General features: G+C 47.3%; 5 protein-coding genes across 5 annotated transcripts; all 5 read left to right on the top strand.

The window, feature by feature from the left end:
- Positions 1-14: 14 nt before the first annotated feature.
- Positions 15-4,382, top strand: BDQ94DRAFT_184459 (Hydantoinase B/oxoprolinase-domain-containing protein; the record flags this gene model as incomplete). Its single annotated transcript, XM_026774647.1, has 8 exons — positions 15-57; positions 126-311; positions 376-1,537; positions 1,599-2,698; positions 2,759-2,865; positions 2,925-3,203; positions 3,258-3,459; positions 3,516-4,382. The coding sequence occupies 8 exons, from the start codon at positions 15-17 to the stop codon at positions 4,334-4,336; spliced, it is 3,900 nt and encodes a 1,299-aa protein (XP_026620611.1). The 3' UTR covers positions 4,337-4,382.
- A 2,715-nt stretch (positions 4,383-7,097) lies between these two features.
- On the top strand, positions 7,098-9,627 carry BDQ94DRAFT_184461 (uncharacterized protein; the record flags this gene model as incomplete). Its single annotated transcript, XM_026774648.1, has 6 exons — positions 7,098-7,218; positions 7,371-7,434; positions 7,491-7,739; positions 7,802-8,051; positions 8,114-8,251; positions 8,308-9,627. 6 exons carry the CDS (start codon positions 7,098-7,100, stop codon positions 9,625-9,627), a joined length of 2,142 nt encoding a protein of 713 aa, XP_026620612.1.
- Positions 9,628-9,794: 167 nt separating this feature from the next.
- Positions 9,795-11,989, top strand: BDQ94DRAFT_184463 (NAD(P)-dependent oxidoreductase; the record flags this gene model as incomplete). Its single annotated transcript, XM_026774649.1, has 5 exons — positions 9,795-9,824; positions 9,888-10,073; positions 10,141-10,472; positions 10,538-10,911; positions 11,952-11,989. 5 exons carry the CDS (start codon positions 9,795-9,797, stop codon positions 11,987-11,989), a joined length of 960 nt encoding a protein of 319 aa, XP_026620613.1.
- A 994-nt stretch (positions 11,990-12,983) lies between these two features.
- Positions 12,984-14,403, top strand: BDQ94DRAFT_163494 (pyridoxal phosphate-dependent transferase; the record flags this gene model as incomplete). Its single annotated transcript, XM_026769749.1, has 7 exons — positions 12,984-13,013; positions 13,076-13,550; positions 13,600-13,642; positions 13,704-13,903; positions 13,964-14,053; positions 14,121-14,218; positions 14,365-14,403. The coding sequence occupies 7 exons, from the start codon at positions 12,984-12,986 to the stop codon at positions 14,401-14,403; spliced, it is 975 nt and encodes a 324-aa protein (XP_026620614.1).
- Positions 14,404-15,228: 825 nt separating this feature from the next.
- On the top strand, positions 15,229-16,846 carry BDQ94DRAFT_175509 (major facilitator superfamily domain-containing protein; the record flags this gene model as incomplete). Its single annotated transcript, XM_026772513.1, has 3 exons — positions 15,229-15,453; positions 15,521-15,597; positions 15,658-16,846. The coding sequence occupies 3 exons, from the start codon at positions 15,229-15,231 to the stop codon at positions 16,844-16,846; spliced, it is 1,491 nt and encodes a 496-aa protein (XP_026620615.1).
- Between the last annotated feature and the right edge of the window lie 725 nt (positions 16,847-17,571).

Here is a 17,571-nt window from a genome sequence, read left to right on the forward strand (position 1 = left end):
CAGCTCGGAACAAAATGCCCAAGATTCCAACCACAAAGCCATTACGCATATCAATTGGTTAGTGGAGAGCTCATACTCTAAGCCAAGACCATTTGATGAGACTCAGTTCTAAATATGATGAGCAGACCGAGGCGGGACCTTTACGGATTGCATTTGCCAAGTCGTCGATGGGCCTGATATTGTAGCAAAGATCTTATCCGTGGACCCGAAGAACTATGCGGATGCGCCGACTGAGGCAATCCGTCGCGTCCTAGAGCAATACTATGGTTCTCCTATCCCGCGTGGAACAGAGCTCGACCTGAGAGACGTCGGTATGATTCTGGGGTTCACCCAACAGCTTGAGACTTCTATCAGCACTAACTCCTTCGCTAACAGAATGGATCCGTATGGGCACAACAGTTGCAACAAATGCGTTACTCGAGAGAAAAGGAGAGAAGACAGCCTTACTGATTACCGAAGGCTTCAAGGATGTTCTTCAAATCGGAACTCAGAGCCGGCCCCATATGTTTGACTTGACAATCCGGCGGCCAATACCCTTGTATTCAAAAACCTTTGAAGTTCGAGAGCGAGTGACTGTGCAAAATTGCAGCGACTCAGATCTCCGCAATATTCATTTGTCCTCTCCAGAGCCTGTGGATTCCGTCATTGCAGCATCAGGGGAGATAATTCAAGTACTCCAGCCCCTGGATACGGCCAGCACAAAAGTTCAACTCCAAAGTATTTACGAAGAAGGATATCGCTCCCTGGCAGTGTGCCTGATGCACTCGTACAGCTTTCCAAAGCACGAACTAGAAATCAGAGATATGGCACTCGAGATTGGGTTTGAAAATGTATCACTCTCGCATGAGATATCTTCAAGACCAAAGCTCGTCCCCCGTGGTAACTCCACGGTAGTTGACGCATATTTGACACCGAGTATCAAAGAATATCTTGAAAGATTCTCCAGAAGCTTCCCTAATATTGGTAATTCTCGGACGCGACTAGAATTCATGCAATCAGACGGAGGCCTGGTGCCTTCGTCTAGTCTTTCAGGACTTCGCTCTATCCTCTCAGGGCCTGCTGGAGGCGTTATTGGCTTTTCTCGAACATGCTTCGATACTGAAACTCGAGCTCCGGTGATTGGTTTTGATATGGGAGGAACCAGCACTGATGTTAGTCGATATGACGGCGAACTGGATCATATCTTCGAGACAATAACTGCTGGGATCACTATCCACGCTCCACAGCTGAATGTCAATACAATTGCCGCTGGCGGCGGTAGTATCTTGACCTGGAGGAATGGGCTCATGTCGGTCGGACCCGAGAGCGCCTCTTCCAATCCTGGTCCTGCTTGTTACCGGAAAGGAGGTCCACTGACCGTCACAGATGCAAATCTCGCGCTCGGCCGTTTGATCCCTGAAGAATTTCCATCTGTCTTTGGTGTTAATGAAGACGAACCATTAGACAGAGACATCGTTCTCACCCAATTCAAGGAGCTGACCCAGGTTATAAACAAGGAGACTGGCATGTCACTTACATGGGCAGAGGTTGCAGATGGGTAAGTGATACCCACAATCATATCTCATTGTTTCTTTCGCTAATAAGTATTATTTAAATAGCTTCCTGCAGGTCGCAAATTCTGCAATGTGTGGGCCCATTCGGAGTTTGACCCTGGAGAAGGGCCATGATGTTGCAAAACATCATCTTGCCTCATTTGGGGGCGCGGGTGGCCAGCACGCTTGTGCCATTGCCAGCGACCTTGGTATCAAACGCGTGCTTATTCACAAGTATTCCTCTATCTTGTCTGCCTATGGGATCGGACTAGCAGAAGTTGTACATGAAGAAGAACGAGTCTGCGCGAAAGCCTTTGAGGGTTCTGCCATTGATGTGATCAATGATTCCCTGGACAGCCTCGTCGACTATGCCCGATGCAGCAAGACCATGGAATCATTCAGCAGCATCCGGGCTTGTCGATTCCTGAACATGAGATATGATGGCAGCGAGACCTCCATCATGATACCCTGGGAGAGTCCTGATAGTGACGCGAAACAAGCATTCGTCAATGCTCATCATCAGCAATTCGGATTCACTCCTGTGAACCGTGTCGTTTATGTAGACACCATTCGTGTCCGAGCAATTGGATGCAGCGTTTCCCCGGAAGACTCTTCATTTCTCCGGGTCAAGTCTCTTTCAAATTCCACGTCTGCTACAGCCGGAGCCAACCCCAGCTACAGGGTTTCCACCCGTTTCAGTTCGCTAGGTTGGGTCAACACGCCTGTCTATCACCTTAATACTCTTTCTGAGGGAACCGAGATTGAAGGGCCCGCTATGATTATTGACAAAACGCAGACGGTCGTCGTGAGTCCAGATTCAAAAGCGACCATCGCTCGAGATCTTTTGATCCTTGACATAGATCCGCCAGCCCCCAAGTCGACCAGCTCGGAAACTATAGACCCCATTCAGCTTTCCATTTTCCGACATCGGTTCATGGGAGTAGCGGAGCAAATGGGCCGCGTTTTGCAGAATATCAGTACCAGCGCGAACATCAAGGAGCGACTGGATTTCACTTGTGCGATCTTCACGCCAGAAGGGGAATTAGTTGCCAACGCCCCTCATGTACCAGCCATGATTGGGAGTATGGCCTTTGCGGTGAAATCACAGATTACTGAGTGGCGTGGAAAGCTGCAAGATGGGGATGTGTTACTTTCAAATACTCCAGGTACATGCTCCAACTTTTCTTGGTCACAAGCCGACGTCAAAATCTCTAACTGTCAGTAAGCCTATGGGGGCGTTCATCTCCCCGACCTAACGGTTATTACTCCGGTCTTCGACGCTGCCGGGAGGAACATTGTATTCTGGGCCGCTTCGCGCGGCCATCATGCTGATGTGAGTGACTTTCAATCATGAATTTAGGTAATTTCTCCCCCACTCATTGTTTTCGGTAGGTTGGTGGGATACTCCCCGGCTCGATGCCGCCAACGTCAAAGCTCCTCTCGGAAGAAGGTGCTATCTTCAACTCTCATCTGCTGATTCGTGCTGGTCATTTCGATGAAGATGAGCTTCATCGCGTTCTATGTGTGGAGCCAGCACGTTTCCCAGGCAGCAGCGGGTCCCGACGATACCAAGACAATGTCACTGACCTCAAGGCCCAAGTGGCCGCAAATCACTGTGGTACTCGTCTCATGCAACGTCTCATCGAAGAGTATTCTCTTCCCACTGTTCAGGTATTTATTAAGCACAGTGTGCGTGATGGAAGATGTGTAGCTAATTCGCAAAAGGTTTACATGCGTGCAATCCAAGAGGCGGCTGAGCTAGCCGTGCGCACTCTTTTGAAGCGTCTCGCACATGAGCGCAGAGGAGAAGACATATCTGCTGTGGACTACATGGATGATGGCACCCCAATCAAACTGAAAGTGACGATCAATCCTACCGATGGGTCCGCCATTTTCGACTTCACGGGCACTGGCCCAGAGGTATACGGTAATTATGCTCTATAACTGTCAGCTTAATTTAAAACTAATCCGAGTTGATGACAGGGAACTGGAATGCTCCGATTGCAATCTGCAATTCAGCGGTCATTTTCGCACTGCGCTGCATGGTCAATTCTGATATTCCGCTCAACCATGGGTGTATCAAGCCGGTCCAAATAATCGTTCCGAACGGATCGCTCCTGTGTCCAGATTCTGAAGCCGCTGTCTGCGCCGGCAATGTGTTGACGTCACAACGCATCGTAGATGTCATTTTCAAGAGCTTCAGAGTATGCGCCGCAAGCCAAGGATGCATGAATAACCTGACCTTCGGCAACGACGGCGAAAATGGATTTGGATATTATGAGACTATCGCCGGTGGCAGCGGCGGAGGCCCTAGTTGGGCTGGAACAGATGGTGTGCACACCAACATGACTAACACGCGGATAACTGACCCTGAATCTCTTGAACGAAGATACCCTGTTATCCTGCGTCGTTTCAGTTTCCGTAGCGGAAGTGGTGGTGCGGGTATATACCCAGGTGGTGATGGAGTTATCAGGGATATTGAGCTGAGACTCCCCATGTCTGTGTCGATTCTTTCGGAACGACGGAGCTTTGCACCTTATGGAATGGCGGGTGGAGAAGACGGTCAGCGCGGGAAGAATACATGGATCACCAAGGCTGGTCGCTGTATCAACGTCGGCGGTAAAAATTCGATCCGAGTTCAACATGGCGATCGGTTCGTGATCGAGACACCCGGTGGAGGTGGCTATGGAGCCCTTGACGATGGGGTCAGCAGAAAAAGGGACGAGTCGGTCGTCATGCCCGCATTCATACCAGTTGCTAATGGCAGCGTGGCTGCGAATCGGACTCTGGCGGAGCAAGTTTAAGACTGTGAATACGTGTACTAGTGTCAGGGCTCAATCAAGGCTTCTCGGATTCGTCCAGAATGAAACTGGATTTCGAAATGATTGACGTCAACGCTAAACTTTTAAGCTAGGATAACGACATACAAGGTACTAAAATTCCGAAGAAGGAAATGCTGTTTTCTAAGGCTTTGTATGTGGACATTCTTATATGAGATGCCAAGCAGGAGGTAGTGTATTTCGTTATTAACCAAAGCCAATTGCAAGCTGATCGACTAGATTAGCTCCAAACTCAAGAAAGCTCCCAGGGCTACTTCTGAAAATTGCCCTCAATGTACCCAAGTCGGATATACAGCTCATTATTTCAGGCCGTGTGCCCCATTTAGCTGTTGGGGCACTGCTAGTCAAAGAAAATCCGAGAACAATGTAATTTTGCAAGATGGCCAGTGCTAATTCATCGCAATGGAGTTAAGTTTGCTAAGCCTTACGTTGTTATTATCGCCGGCGCCGCCTAGGTAGGCGTAGGAGCGGGCGTAGGGGTAGGCGTATATAGTGACCTATTCACGATAGCCCGAATAAGTAGGCCTATTCGCCGTTTTATATTCGTTAAGCTAGTTAACCAAGGTAGTATTTTGCTCTATAAGTACTTGTGCTTTTTCGGGCGCTCTACTATTACCTAGGTCTCCTATCGTAGGCAAGTTTAGCAGTCGGGGCTCCCTAATCCTTCGTCGTGGTGTAGGTCGGGGCTTCCGTGCCTATTTAAATTTCCGTCGTGTTCTCTGAGACCTTTATAGGCTTTCTGTGGCGCTGGAAATCAGTGGGATACAGTGTCTAGATAGAGTGGGTAATTTTGAGCGAACTGGTCAAAGGAGACCGAGCGATATGAAGGCAGGCATGTCAGTTCCGGCACTTCTTCCTCTCTAAGGACCACGACCGACTCCTGTCTGTTCTTCTTTCTTTCCTCAAGATGGCTGTAAAACAGCAGGTTGGCCTAGTACAACTGAATCGATTCTACTACAGCCCTTCACACCCTGGGGACAATTATTTGCGTATGAAGCTAACAGGGTTCTCTGTCACGCATGGCAGGATAAGAATATAGTGTTACTTCTATCCTCTATCCATTCGCCGCCGTATCTCTGTGCCGATTGAGTGAAAGCGGCCAGCGCCAACCTCAACCAATGCAGCTATTGCACGTTCCCCTTTCGGTACTGATATCAAAAAGGAATTAGAGATTCATATCGCTGGCAACGTCTAGAACCATTATATGGGTAGTGTTGATATAACGAGTCAGTATCGGGCTGCTTATGATGTTCATCGGAAGACTAATCGCACGTGGTTCCCACGGCTCGCCTTCCTTTCTGTTGCAGCTATTGTTAATGCTTATCTCAGTCAATAAATCTACAAGCAGCAGCAGTAGTATCAGTAGCCGACTGAGGGCCAATTAGCTTTTCGCGAGAGGCTATACCAAGAACTCTTTTTACTTGCAGTCACCACCATCACCATCACCACCACGACCTCGGCCAAATTAGACCTCGGCATGGTCCGACTCAGGTTCCAGAGGTCGGAACCTCGAACCTAATCCTGAGATTCTCAGATTTTAAGTTTTGGAGCGTGACTCGGATCGCGACTCTATCAGGTTCGACTCAGGTGCGAACCTTAAGACCCTTGAATTGTATATTTTTTGCCAAGAATTGCCTTTTGCAGTTGAATAAACCTGTTACTAATTATACGTAATATATGTTCCGTCACGCGTTATAGAGAAGTATTTACGGCAATATCATAAGATATACCAAGTGATATTCGTTTAAGTGGTGAAATTTCAAAAAACTTTACTGGTAGTAGTAGTCATCGGCAGTTGTCGGGATCTGATATTTTGAGATGAAGATATATAGTAATCTCCATCATGGAATTCCTACTATATTTCTGCACTAAATACAAATACATTTTTTACGCTAAGAGTTAAAGTTTCACGGTCTGACTAATTAGAAATGCTGATTTTATCTAGATTTCTTTATCTTTCCTTATATTAGTACCTAATAAGCTTAAGCATTTTCTATAAAACGCACTCCAATACATTATAAAAACACGCGTAATTCTTGGAATTTTATGTTTGCACTGTTTGAGGAATCTGAGGTCCAAATCGAGCCTCGCAGGTCCGACTCCAAAAGCCGTTACTAGTCGGATCGCGTTTACAACACCTTAGAATCGGAACCTGAGTCCTGGCGGTTCCGAGTCGAATCAAACCGGGAGAGTCGTGATTCCTGCCGAGGTCTAAGCTAAACCAGCAAATCGAGCCTAGAAATCACCAGCGGATTCGGCTGGATAGGCAGCAAACTTGTGTATGGTGCCCGTATAGGAGACAGATGGGTAAAAGAGGTCAACGGGTACCGGTCAAGACCTGGTCGTAGAAAGTGTGGAGGTAAAGCGCTATGTGTGAAAGAGAAATGTTTGAATGCATGCCATAGTTCTGATTCGGATTAATTGATTAGAGAGCGCTTACAGCAGCATGGCCAATACGAAAGCGCGGTTACAATACGCTCGTAATCGCGCTAATTGTGCCTCCCGGGGACGGACGAGAAGATAGCAATTTAAACCAGTTATCTATCTCACGACCCACTCTGTCCTGTTAGCTGGTAATGGTCATGTGGTACAGAAGAGGGGTTACATACCACCTGCGTGAGGCTAGTTTAGTTGAGTCTCCATCTTCTCTACATCACATCAATAACCGACATATCCTGCTGAGTACACATGATATCAGCGAAGAAATCCATTCTTTGGCAATTGGATGTTTGAAACAGTCCCAATGGCTGCTGACCCTGCAAAGCCCCCCGAAGAGAGCCTGGTTCACGATTCCTCTCGCCCATACCCTTGCGACGAATGTACGAAAACTTTCACCAGAAATGTAAGTAACAGATCAGTTTCTTCGTCCAACAACCCAAAACTTATTACGGAGAATTCGTGTCTACAGGAGAATTTGCGAAGACATAAGCGCGCTCGTAAGTCGTCGGCCTAAAACCGAGCAAACAGGATCTCACGGTACTGACTGTTGTACACTTAGGCCATGATCGTGCCCCGAGTCATGATTTCGAATGTGATGGCTGTCACGCTGTTTTTACTAGAAGGTCTTGCTTACACTTGCGCCCACTTCTCTGTTCCAATATCACTGACCAAACCCCAGCGACGTGTTCAAAAGGCACCGGGGTCGTTGCCGCGTTGAAGCATCGAATGATCATATATCTCGTCCAGAAACGAGTCCGCAGCAGAGCTACCAGGGAACTGCTGACATGCCACCGCTTTCAACTGCGACCGATGTCTTAACTTCAACCGAGGCGCCGGCCGCGAATGTTATGCCTGGTGATCACTTTTGGGAGGGACATAGCTCCTTTGCTACTAGTCTTTCTCGAGATAACATATTGCCGTCCCCGATGTATGCCTTTCCCTAACAAGATTGATCTCATGCGCGCAAGAAGACTTCTCTAAGTATCACAGACTCACTGATAGGAGCCACTATGACCTAGAAGGATATGTCAAAGACTATTTTGATCACTTCCATCCTTCTCTACCCTTGTTACATCGGCCCACATTTACAATATTATCGGCACCAAAGCTATTGCTCAAAGCTGTAGCCGTGATAGGTAGCCTATGTTCGACGACCATATGCAATGATGAAGAAGCGCAAGCTTGTGTACACTGGCGTCGTACCACGTGGCAAAGTGGACAACAGGAACTTCGAAATATGGTACATGGGACATCATCCTCTCAGGACTTTAGGTACTTGGATGCTAATAAATGTCAAAATAGGTCTCCAATCAATGTGGGGAAATACGGAAACCCTGGGTGATGCAAGCCTGGATACTTTACATGATCTATGGGGTCTACGCAGGAGGGGAGGCATCCCAGTTCCGGACAGCACGAGAGATGCTACGGCAGATTGTTGATGTTGGTCCCGAATCTTCTTGCTTTTCTTCCGTGCTGCCAAACTGATTGAATTCCAGGCTGTACGCGAGGTCGGACTCTCTCAACAAGAGATTGCCATGCCAGAGTCACAATCCTGGCTGTATGACATCGGTTATCCACGCGGAGACGAATCGCGAACACTTTATGCTCGATGGACCTCCTATATAGCTGCCGAGTCCACGCGAGTGGCGCTATATACGTTATTTTTCCTGGACTCACACGTATTTGTACCTTGCAATTCTAGGCCACTAATGTCTTCAATGGAACTTGGATGGGAGCTCCCTTTCCCCACCAAACTCTGGGAGGCCAAAGACCCTGAAATATGGATTCGGAGGTTTGGCGAATATTTCGGTGTCTCTGCTTTTTCATTCACCAACGATCTGCTTCAACGGCCTCGCAGATTAGCAGCAGCATCTTTGACGATGGCAACGCAGCAAGTCATGACTGAAGCTCCCGGTACCGAGTTATCTGCTGCCCTAGAAGCATCTCCGTTCGCAGCGTTCTGCGTACTCGCGAATCTCGATACCTTGGTGCGGGACTTCACACGGTGTTACTACCAAATGCCACCCAGCTATTCTGATCCCAACCCATTTCACATTCTGACTCAAAGTCAGACCAAGAGTGTTTATATGGCAATACGTAATATTGGGAAGATCGTGAAAGACGCGGTTACAGCGAGTGACAGCCCCCAGTCTTTTCAATGGAGAACAAACTCGCTATTTATTGTATCCCTCCAGGTCAATTTGTGTCGACCTGACCAGCTGCTGATCGGGGGCATCGTTGACAATAGCTTGATTGCCGGCCTGGCTGCCTCGACCCATCTTATGAGAGGTAACTTTGTCGCGGTTCGACGATCTGCACCTTTGTTGGCCCCTCGTCTTGGCAGCAACGAAGGCGTATTAGCTTTACTCAGTGAGCTTTCTACAGCCCTCGCCAGCATATTCAGCGATGATTCGCAAAATGTTTCTTATGAGGCGCCCTGGGTCACAGTTACCAGCTACGGGGTCCTTCTGTGTATCTGGGGAGCGCTCAGGTGTGCAACCACTGAAATTCGTGACCATTTGAACACATTCAACGAACTCCCACGGACATCCGAACCATGTATGCTGATCTTCAACGCCCTCATTGAAGCCACCTTGCTGTACTCTCCGGCGACGAGACGTGACCGAGATGCTCGAGATCCACGCTTGTGGTCTACAGACCGTGAAGTCTTTTCTACTTTACTAGAGCAAGGGCAGTTGTTGTTTGCAGATCTAGTCAAGATTTTCTGCCAGCAGCGACTTGTGTGGAGCATCGGGCCGTCGATGTTGGCGGTGCTGAGAGAAATTCCCGATGCCGCTACCTGTGATTCAGAGTAAGTGGAAAATGTGGAGCTCCACTTGGCCAAGACCTCTTATGCTCCACTTTAGCTATCAGCGCCCTCCAGCCAGCGCCCATTTAAGACAACCACATGAGCTTGGTGCATGTACCGTACACTATACTCAAAACTTTTTTTGGGGAGAATATTCGCTATCCGCAAACAAGGATGAGCCCATCTATCCCACAAGTTGGCTGGGTAGGTTTGAACTTTGAACACCAGATCCCACTTGTACACTTGACTCACTCACTGAAATGACAGTACGGCCTTGGATCTATGGGCCTTGGCATGTCATTGAACCTCCAGAGGTACCTTCAAGCAAAGAACTTGCCTCCGCTTCGATACAGCAACAGAACAATCTCCAAGGGAGATATTCTTCGCGATGCAGGGGCTGTGCCTGAAGAATTCGATGCACTAGTTCAGAAATCCAATGTAATTTTCACAATGGTAGGTGCCGCTGTTGTTCAATCACCTCAAAGATATTCGGTTTGAGAGAACTACTAACAACTTGGAGATCTCCACCGATGATGTGTTGATCGATCTATTGGAGAGAGCTTCCACCATGGGGAACTCTCTAAAGGGTAAAATCTTCGTTGACACATCTACTATTCACCCAGACACATCTGAGTGGGCAGCGAAACGTCTCAAAGAGCATGGTGCGACATTCATTGCAGCACCAGTGTTTGGCGCAAGCCCAGTCGCAGCCGCTGGAAAGCTCATATTCGCTGTTGCTGGTCCTGTTACAGTAGTGGAAACAATCAGACCTCTTATCATGAATGTTATGGGACGCAGCATTTTTGAAATGGGAGAAGACGTGCGCAAATCAAGTCTCCTCAAAATCTCAGGGTAAATAAATCATCTTCTTCCTCATTTGGTTATTTTTCATGTATTAACTCTTTTCGTCTATGCAGGAACATCCTTGTCATCAGCTTCATGGAGGTCATTGCTGAAGCACAGGTCTTTGCCGAGGTAGCAGGAATCGGCACTCAGCAGATGGAAGACTTTATTGGAAATATGTTCGGGTCCGTATTGCAAAGTTACAGCAAACGAATCACGAGTGGAGCTTATGCACCTCCTTTGGACACGGCGCCTGGGTTTGCGGTTGCTCTTGCATGCAAGGACATGAAGCACGCTCTATCTATTGCCGACAGTCATAATGTCCGCCTACACACGCTTGAAACGGCTTCCAAACGGCTAAATACTGCACGCGAGTATGCTGGCGAGAATTTAGATAGCTCCGCTATCTATGGCATTGCTCGTCAAGAGGCGGGGCTGTCATTCTGGAGTGCGAATAGTCGGCAACAAAGCGAATCCTCTTAGCTAGTAGTTCATGTTAAAACTTGATATTATTTTACTTGAAATTAAATTCTGATGGAGAACTCCCTGTAGGAAATGCGCACGGGACTTTCCCTGAGATTCCCCTGTAGAATGTTTCCAGGCCAGCGCAGGTTGCCCTGTCCGGCCTTTCTTTATTTCTTTCTCTTTTCCTCTCTTTTTTCTTCTTATTCTTCCAAGAGTTTGTTCTCCAAGATATTCGAACCGAGAGAAGTTGCTCCGCCTCCTGCTTCCCTTGCGTAATGGCACGACTAGCGCCATCAGACCTGCTTGTCGATTGTGTTTGTCATCTGCTTAAAACGCCGAGCTAAAGGATGGCTACGTCTCCTGCTGTCTGCTTTATTTTCCGCCGTCCACACGGCATTCTTCGGAGATTTAAAGATTGCGATCGTGGCCGAGATGTGCAGGCTTCATCTTTGATGTGATATTCAGAGCTTCTATACCACCGCAGATTCAAGACCTTTCTAATTCAAATACATTGTCTAATTACACATTCTTTCCCGCTCAACCACTCTTAGAATGGGCTCCAGAATGTTCGGGCTCAGTGTCGCGATAGTAGAGTTTCGCAGGGGCTTTCGCCCTTGCCCTGAACCATATTTGAAACAATGTGCCACAATAGCTTTGACACCAGTCACGCCCACTTTAACAAGAGCACCGTCTGCATGACTGAGCAGGGATTGAAGCTCTTGAGCACCCTTGATATCACCATTCTCATATCTTCTCAGCAATTCCACATGCACTTTTGGCGCGATGTTGGCAAGAGCTGCGATGATTCCATTGGACCCGGCTACGAGGGCGGGCAAAAAAAAGTCCGACTTTCCTCCAAATGCGGCAAAGGACGTGGTAGGAAGTGTAGATGATATACGCTGAAGCTTTCCAACATTTCCGCAAGTGAGCTTGCACCCAACAATATTGGAGTTGGATTGGGCGAGCCGGATGGTTGAGTCTGAACTTATGTCGATACCACCAGTCACTCCAGGGAAGTTGTAGATCAGAACTGGAAGTGGAGAGCTAGATGCTACCTGTGATCCAGTCAGGTAAGGTGATCTAGATAAGTAATCTGAAATGACTGGAAACTAGGGGAAATACATCGTCGAAGAACCCTTCAATTACGTTAGTGCTCATAGCTAAGACCCAATATGACGGGGGCAACACCAGTGCAAAGTCGGCGCCAGATTCTTTTGCTTCAGTAATATGCGCCAATGTTTCTCGGACACTGGGTGCGCCGCATCCAACAATCAGCTGTATCTGCACATACCCCAACTCGTTGAGATGATCGCGCACCGCGCGCACCAAGTATTTACGTTCTTCGTGATCCAGATGTGGTGCTTCTCCGTTACTTCCTTGAAGGACTAGCCCAGCAACATCGCCTTCAGCCATGCGCTTAGCATGTGTCAAGGTACTTTCAATATCGAGAGATTCGTCCTCCGTAAAGAAGGTCACTAATGCTGTGTATACACCGAATTTAGGCGTTAGTGGAACCATTGCCGTTGTGAATGCTGATATTTCAAGAATGTTTGTCTTGTCCGAGAACACTCTGAGTAGAGATGTAGTAGGATTTCGCGGAGTCATCAATTTATCTATCAGTGCCGGTGCTTGCTCTCTGTATCGATGGCGAGTGGAGCTCCACCATAGATTTGTCCACTTCACATTCGCCATCAAGACAGGTGGCCCATACGGGGATCATGGATTGCCCCATTAATTGCGAGTTGTTTGTTTGTGTCTGGTCAAGTCTAGTCTCACTTGTTCTTCCGCGCAATGTTGTCATTTTCTACATTCTTTGAAGACGTGGCCTATACGCCCCCGGACGCGATATTCGAACTTACCAAAGATTACAAAGCTGATCCAGACACTCACAAAGTGAACTTGGGCCAAGGCACATACAAAGATATTTAAGGAATTCCTTAAATACTCCCAGCAGTTAAAGCAGCCAAGGAAGCTATCAAAGATTGCGAACACGAATACCTTCCGATCCTGGGTCATCCAGAATTTCGAAAATTAGTTACGGAATTGGTCTTCAAGATGGATTCTACCGCTATACGGGAGAGTCGGGTAAACAATTTAGAGCCTTATCATTGCCACAAGAAACTAATATGTCAATCCCTTCCTAATAGGTCGCCTCCTGTCAAGCATTATCGGGTACTGGTGCACTGCATGTGGCAGGAATGATGCTCATGCGGACATCTATTTGTGATCAAACTGGATACATCACCAATCCGAGCTGGTCCAACCACAGGCAGCTTTTCGAATCAGTAGGCTTCTCAGTCCGAGAATTCAACTATGCCTCAAGTAGTGGTGTTGATATGCAATCACTATTTCGAGCGATGACCGAAGCAGATCCGATGTCGATTTTTGTTCTTCATGCTAGTGCACACAATCCAAGTGGCTGGGATCCTACGCCAGAACAATGGAGAAAGATTGGCGCTCTCATGAAGGAGAGAAGGCTATTCCCTCTTTTTGACGCTGCGTACTTGGGATTGACGTCTGATAACTACGATGAAGACGCCTACGCAATCCGGTACTTTGCGGAGGAGCTCAATCTTGAGATGGGTGTCTGCATTTCCTTCGCCAAAAGCATGGGAATGTATGGTATGTGTTCGCTTTGAGTATTGTCCCAGTAGGCTCAGTTGGGTCGCAGGTCAATCTGTGCTTTCCCTTCCAGTATCTACTCTCACTCACACGTTCGCTTATTCTCATAGGCGAGAGAGCCGGACTATGTGCTTTCGTATCACGCAACCACAGCATCGCCACGAACGTCGAGTCAAATTTGGCCCAGTTGATCCGCTGCGATATATCTAATCCCCCAGCATTTGGTGCTCGTATCGTCGCTACGGTTCTCGGAGATGGAGGCCTCTTCTCTCAGTGGCAGCGTGATCTTGCGACGATGAGCTCGCGCATTACTGGAATGAGGAAGCGGTTATTCAGTGAACTGACGGCTTTAGGTATCGCACATTCTCACTCTTTTCAACACACTGTCAGCCCAGGAACTATTTTCCTAGCAGGTACTCCGGGCGATTGGAAGAAATTAACACAGCAGAAAGGCATTATTTGCGTGCTTGGTCTCACACCCGACCAAGTTCATTACCTGAAAAGTAAGTAAGACCTCATAGGCTTCTAGATTGCGTGAGAGAATCAAGCTTATTCACCCTTAAAATTCAGAATTTCATCACATTTACATGGCTGAAAGCTCCAGAATCTCTATAGCCGGGCTCAACGAAGGCAATGTGCGCTATGTGGCCGAATGTATCCATCAAATCGTATGTCGGCGAGAAGAGTAGCTGGCAAAGTCGCATGCTACTTCACCCACCGTTATTTGTTGTCAACACTGGTTTAAGTTATGGATTTATATTCTTGCAATAGAATTAGTTTGTTCTACGAAAGCTACTGACCACCCCCATTCCAGACCTCTGATTTCGAATTTTGGGATGTACATTGTACCTGAGTTAAAGGCGTAAACCAGAAAGCAGCGCACAGCATAGGAGATTTGATAATGGAAGGATCGATCCACATAGCCAAATGACCTTCCGGTTTCCGAATAAGTTGATTCTATAACAAGAGGGCAAAATGGAAAAGGGCACAATACATACCTGGAAGCCAGCTCCGTATCTGTTATGTCACGTAAAAACCTTCATCGCAATTGATTTTAGACTGCTACGTTCACCAGAGAAATAATAAAATGAGGTGTTTTCTATTTATGGTGAGACAAAAAACAGGATACATTAAATTATACCGGGAGTCGAGCGCGAAACGGACTGGTGGCTGAGGGGTAGGGAATTCTGAGCCAGATGGTCGGTTCGTTCTTGGTACAATCCTCCGGCCGATTGCGTAGTCTTTCATGGCTTGGGAACCTACGCAAATCTTTCTTCGTATTTCGGCCTCTTGTAACTTATCGATGAAAAGATTCCAGGAGAAGCCCGGAAGAGATACGAAACCCATAGGCGGTGGAGCTCCACCAACCCCGCAAATTGCATATCTACGGCGGCTAATAGCGGCCATCGGGCAATAATGATTTCTTGGTGTTTAAGTGCCGGCAGAATTGGTATAAAATCTGATTAGATCGCGTAGCTTATCTAAAATACTATTATTGCCCGGTCACCGGTATTAACCGCTGTACATATCTCCGGAACAAACTTTGGTATTTGGAAAATCCGGGGCCATTTGCCCCATCCTTATCAGGTCCGTGCAAGGACCCATTTAAGGAGCGTCGATGACTCCGCGAATCGATGATTTTCGAATATGATGGATCAAGTGATTGTGACATAGCAATATGACTACCCAACCCAACGAAAAAGACGTTTTAAGGGTTCCACCCAACCATGATATGGAGCAAGCGGATACTGAAGTCCAGCGTGGCGAGATCAAGCATGGAGAGACGCGAGACTTCGACCCAGCCCTGCAGTTTATGGCTGATGGCGAAATCGAATATACCCCTGAAGAGTCCCGCAAAGTGTTGTTCAAGATCGACCGAGTCCTGATGCCTTTGCTGTGTTGGGTTTATTTGATCCAATTATGCCGACAAAACGTCTTTAAATTATGCCTCCCTAATGGGAATCCGCGAGGACACACACTTGGACCCTGAGTCACAGCAATACAGCTGGGTCTCGAGCATTTTCTACGCTGGATACATATTCTGGGAGTATGTACCATTGCATTCTCTCTACCTCCCTTCTCTAGGTCCATGCTAATCTTGGTATAGATTTCCCACTACCTATCTGCTACGTCGACTTCCACTAGGGAAATATACTTCAGCCAATATTCTGATTTGGGGCGTCGTGCTTCTCTGCCATGTCGCAGCTGATAGTTACGCTGGACTGCTCTGTGTTCGCTTTTTCCTCGGCGCGTTCGAAGCGACAATAACTCCGGCCTTCGTCCTGTTTACCTCCTGTTGGTATAAACAAGAGGAGCAGGCCAAGCGTATGGGCTTCTGGCTTGCTTGCAACGGTGTCGCTCAGATACTGATTGCGGCAATCGCGTATGGACTGTCAGGTGTGCAGGAGGCATCTATTCCTGTGTGGAAGATACTCTTCCTGGTGCTTGGCTTGCCTACCGTTCTCACCGGCTTTCTTTATTTTTGGTTCATGCCTAACAATCGAATCCAGGCCAAATTCCTGAGCCACCGCGAGAAGCATATTGCTGTTGATCGCATCAGAGGCAATTTTCAAGGCATTGGGAACCGTACTTGGAAATGGGCACATTTCTTCGAAGCATTCCGGGATCCACGCACATACCTCTACGTTCTATTTTCATTCTTGATGAATATTCCAAATGGAGGAATCACTACCTTCGGTTCTCTCATTATCAGCTCTTTCGGCTTCTCTAGCCGGATGTCCCTCATGCTTAACATGCCAATGGGTCTTGTTGATATCTCCTGCAAGCTGGGGTTGACGTACATGTCGGACAGGTTACTTGACCGAACCCTCTTTGCCATCATCGCTATCCTTATACCTATGGTTGGCGGCATCTTGATGATTGTCCTTCCCCTTCACGCAAAAGCCGGCTTGTTGGTGGGTTACTATTGTATCGGTGCTGCCGGGACCTCGTGGTGTTTGGTCATGGTGATGATATCTAACAATACGCTGGGTTACACCAAGAAGGCAACTGTGAATGGTCTTCAGATATTGGCCTATGCTGCTGGAAACTGGATCGGACCGCAGACGTTCCGCTCGAATCAAGCGCCGGAGTACTTCGACGGCAAGTTGCTCGTTGCCATCATGTACGCTCTGGCAGCGGCTACCTTACTGGTAATTCGTCTGGTGAACATTATGGAAAATAAGAAACGCGACCGGCAGGCAAGTTCTGATCCCGACCGCGAGAACGTTATTGTTGGGACTGAGTTCCTCGATTTGACGGATTTCGAGCAGCCAGCCTTCCGCTATGTGCTCTGATGGATTGTCACGTAAGCGATGGGATTGGTAGAAGCTACTGGATGGCCATAGACGCTTGCGCCTAAGGCGTGTTACTTGACTGCTGGGTTTATTATTATGTTGTATAGCTGTAGAAGTTCTTCAATTAATATGTTGTTACCGTCTCTCTACACCCTGTACAAATATTCCCCGTGAAATAAAGCTTCCCTGGTCGGAGTAGCCTCCGTAGTTTGTCCTACTGGATATGCAATTCCAGGGGGCTTGGCTACATCTCCTCTCGTCAGTGAGTAGTCAACGGATTATTAGGTAGGGGTCTTAGCTAATAATATAAGCACTGGAGATTTAGTCCTGTAATATTAATTAGATAGTCATATATTGAAATCATGAATCAGCTTCCTTCTTTCTTTATTTATTAATATTAAAACAGTAAACTTGATAGTTAATATAGTAAGGGACTCTTCTAGAGGGAAACGTTAATGCGAGACCAAAGGCCATCATGACCCGCAGATTCCCTGAGGACCGATAGGGAGCCCTATATACTCAGGTACACACGGAATAAGGCGGGGACCTTGTATGGATTCACCTCCTTACAATATCTTAGTATCAACTAGTAGTAAAACAAATGAAATAGTAAAATAAATAGAATATATATAGATTTTACTGGATTTGAAGATAAAATAATGATTCTTGTTTAAATTTAATATAACTAGAATGATTTTCAACCTTTTGGGCTTACGATCTGTCAG

The sequence above is a fragment of the Aspergillus welwitschiae genome (assembly GCF_003344945.1).
Source record: "Aspergillus welwitschiae strain CBS 139.54b unplaced genomic scaffold BDQ94scaffold_56, whole genome shotgun sequence".
Taxonomy (NCBI): domain Eukaryota; kingdom Fungi; phylum Ascomycota; class Eurotiomycetes; order Eurotiales; family Aspergillaceae; genus Aspergillus; species Aspergillus welwitschiae.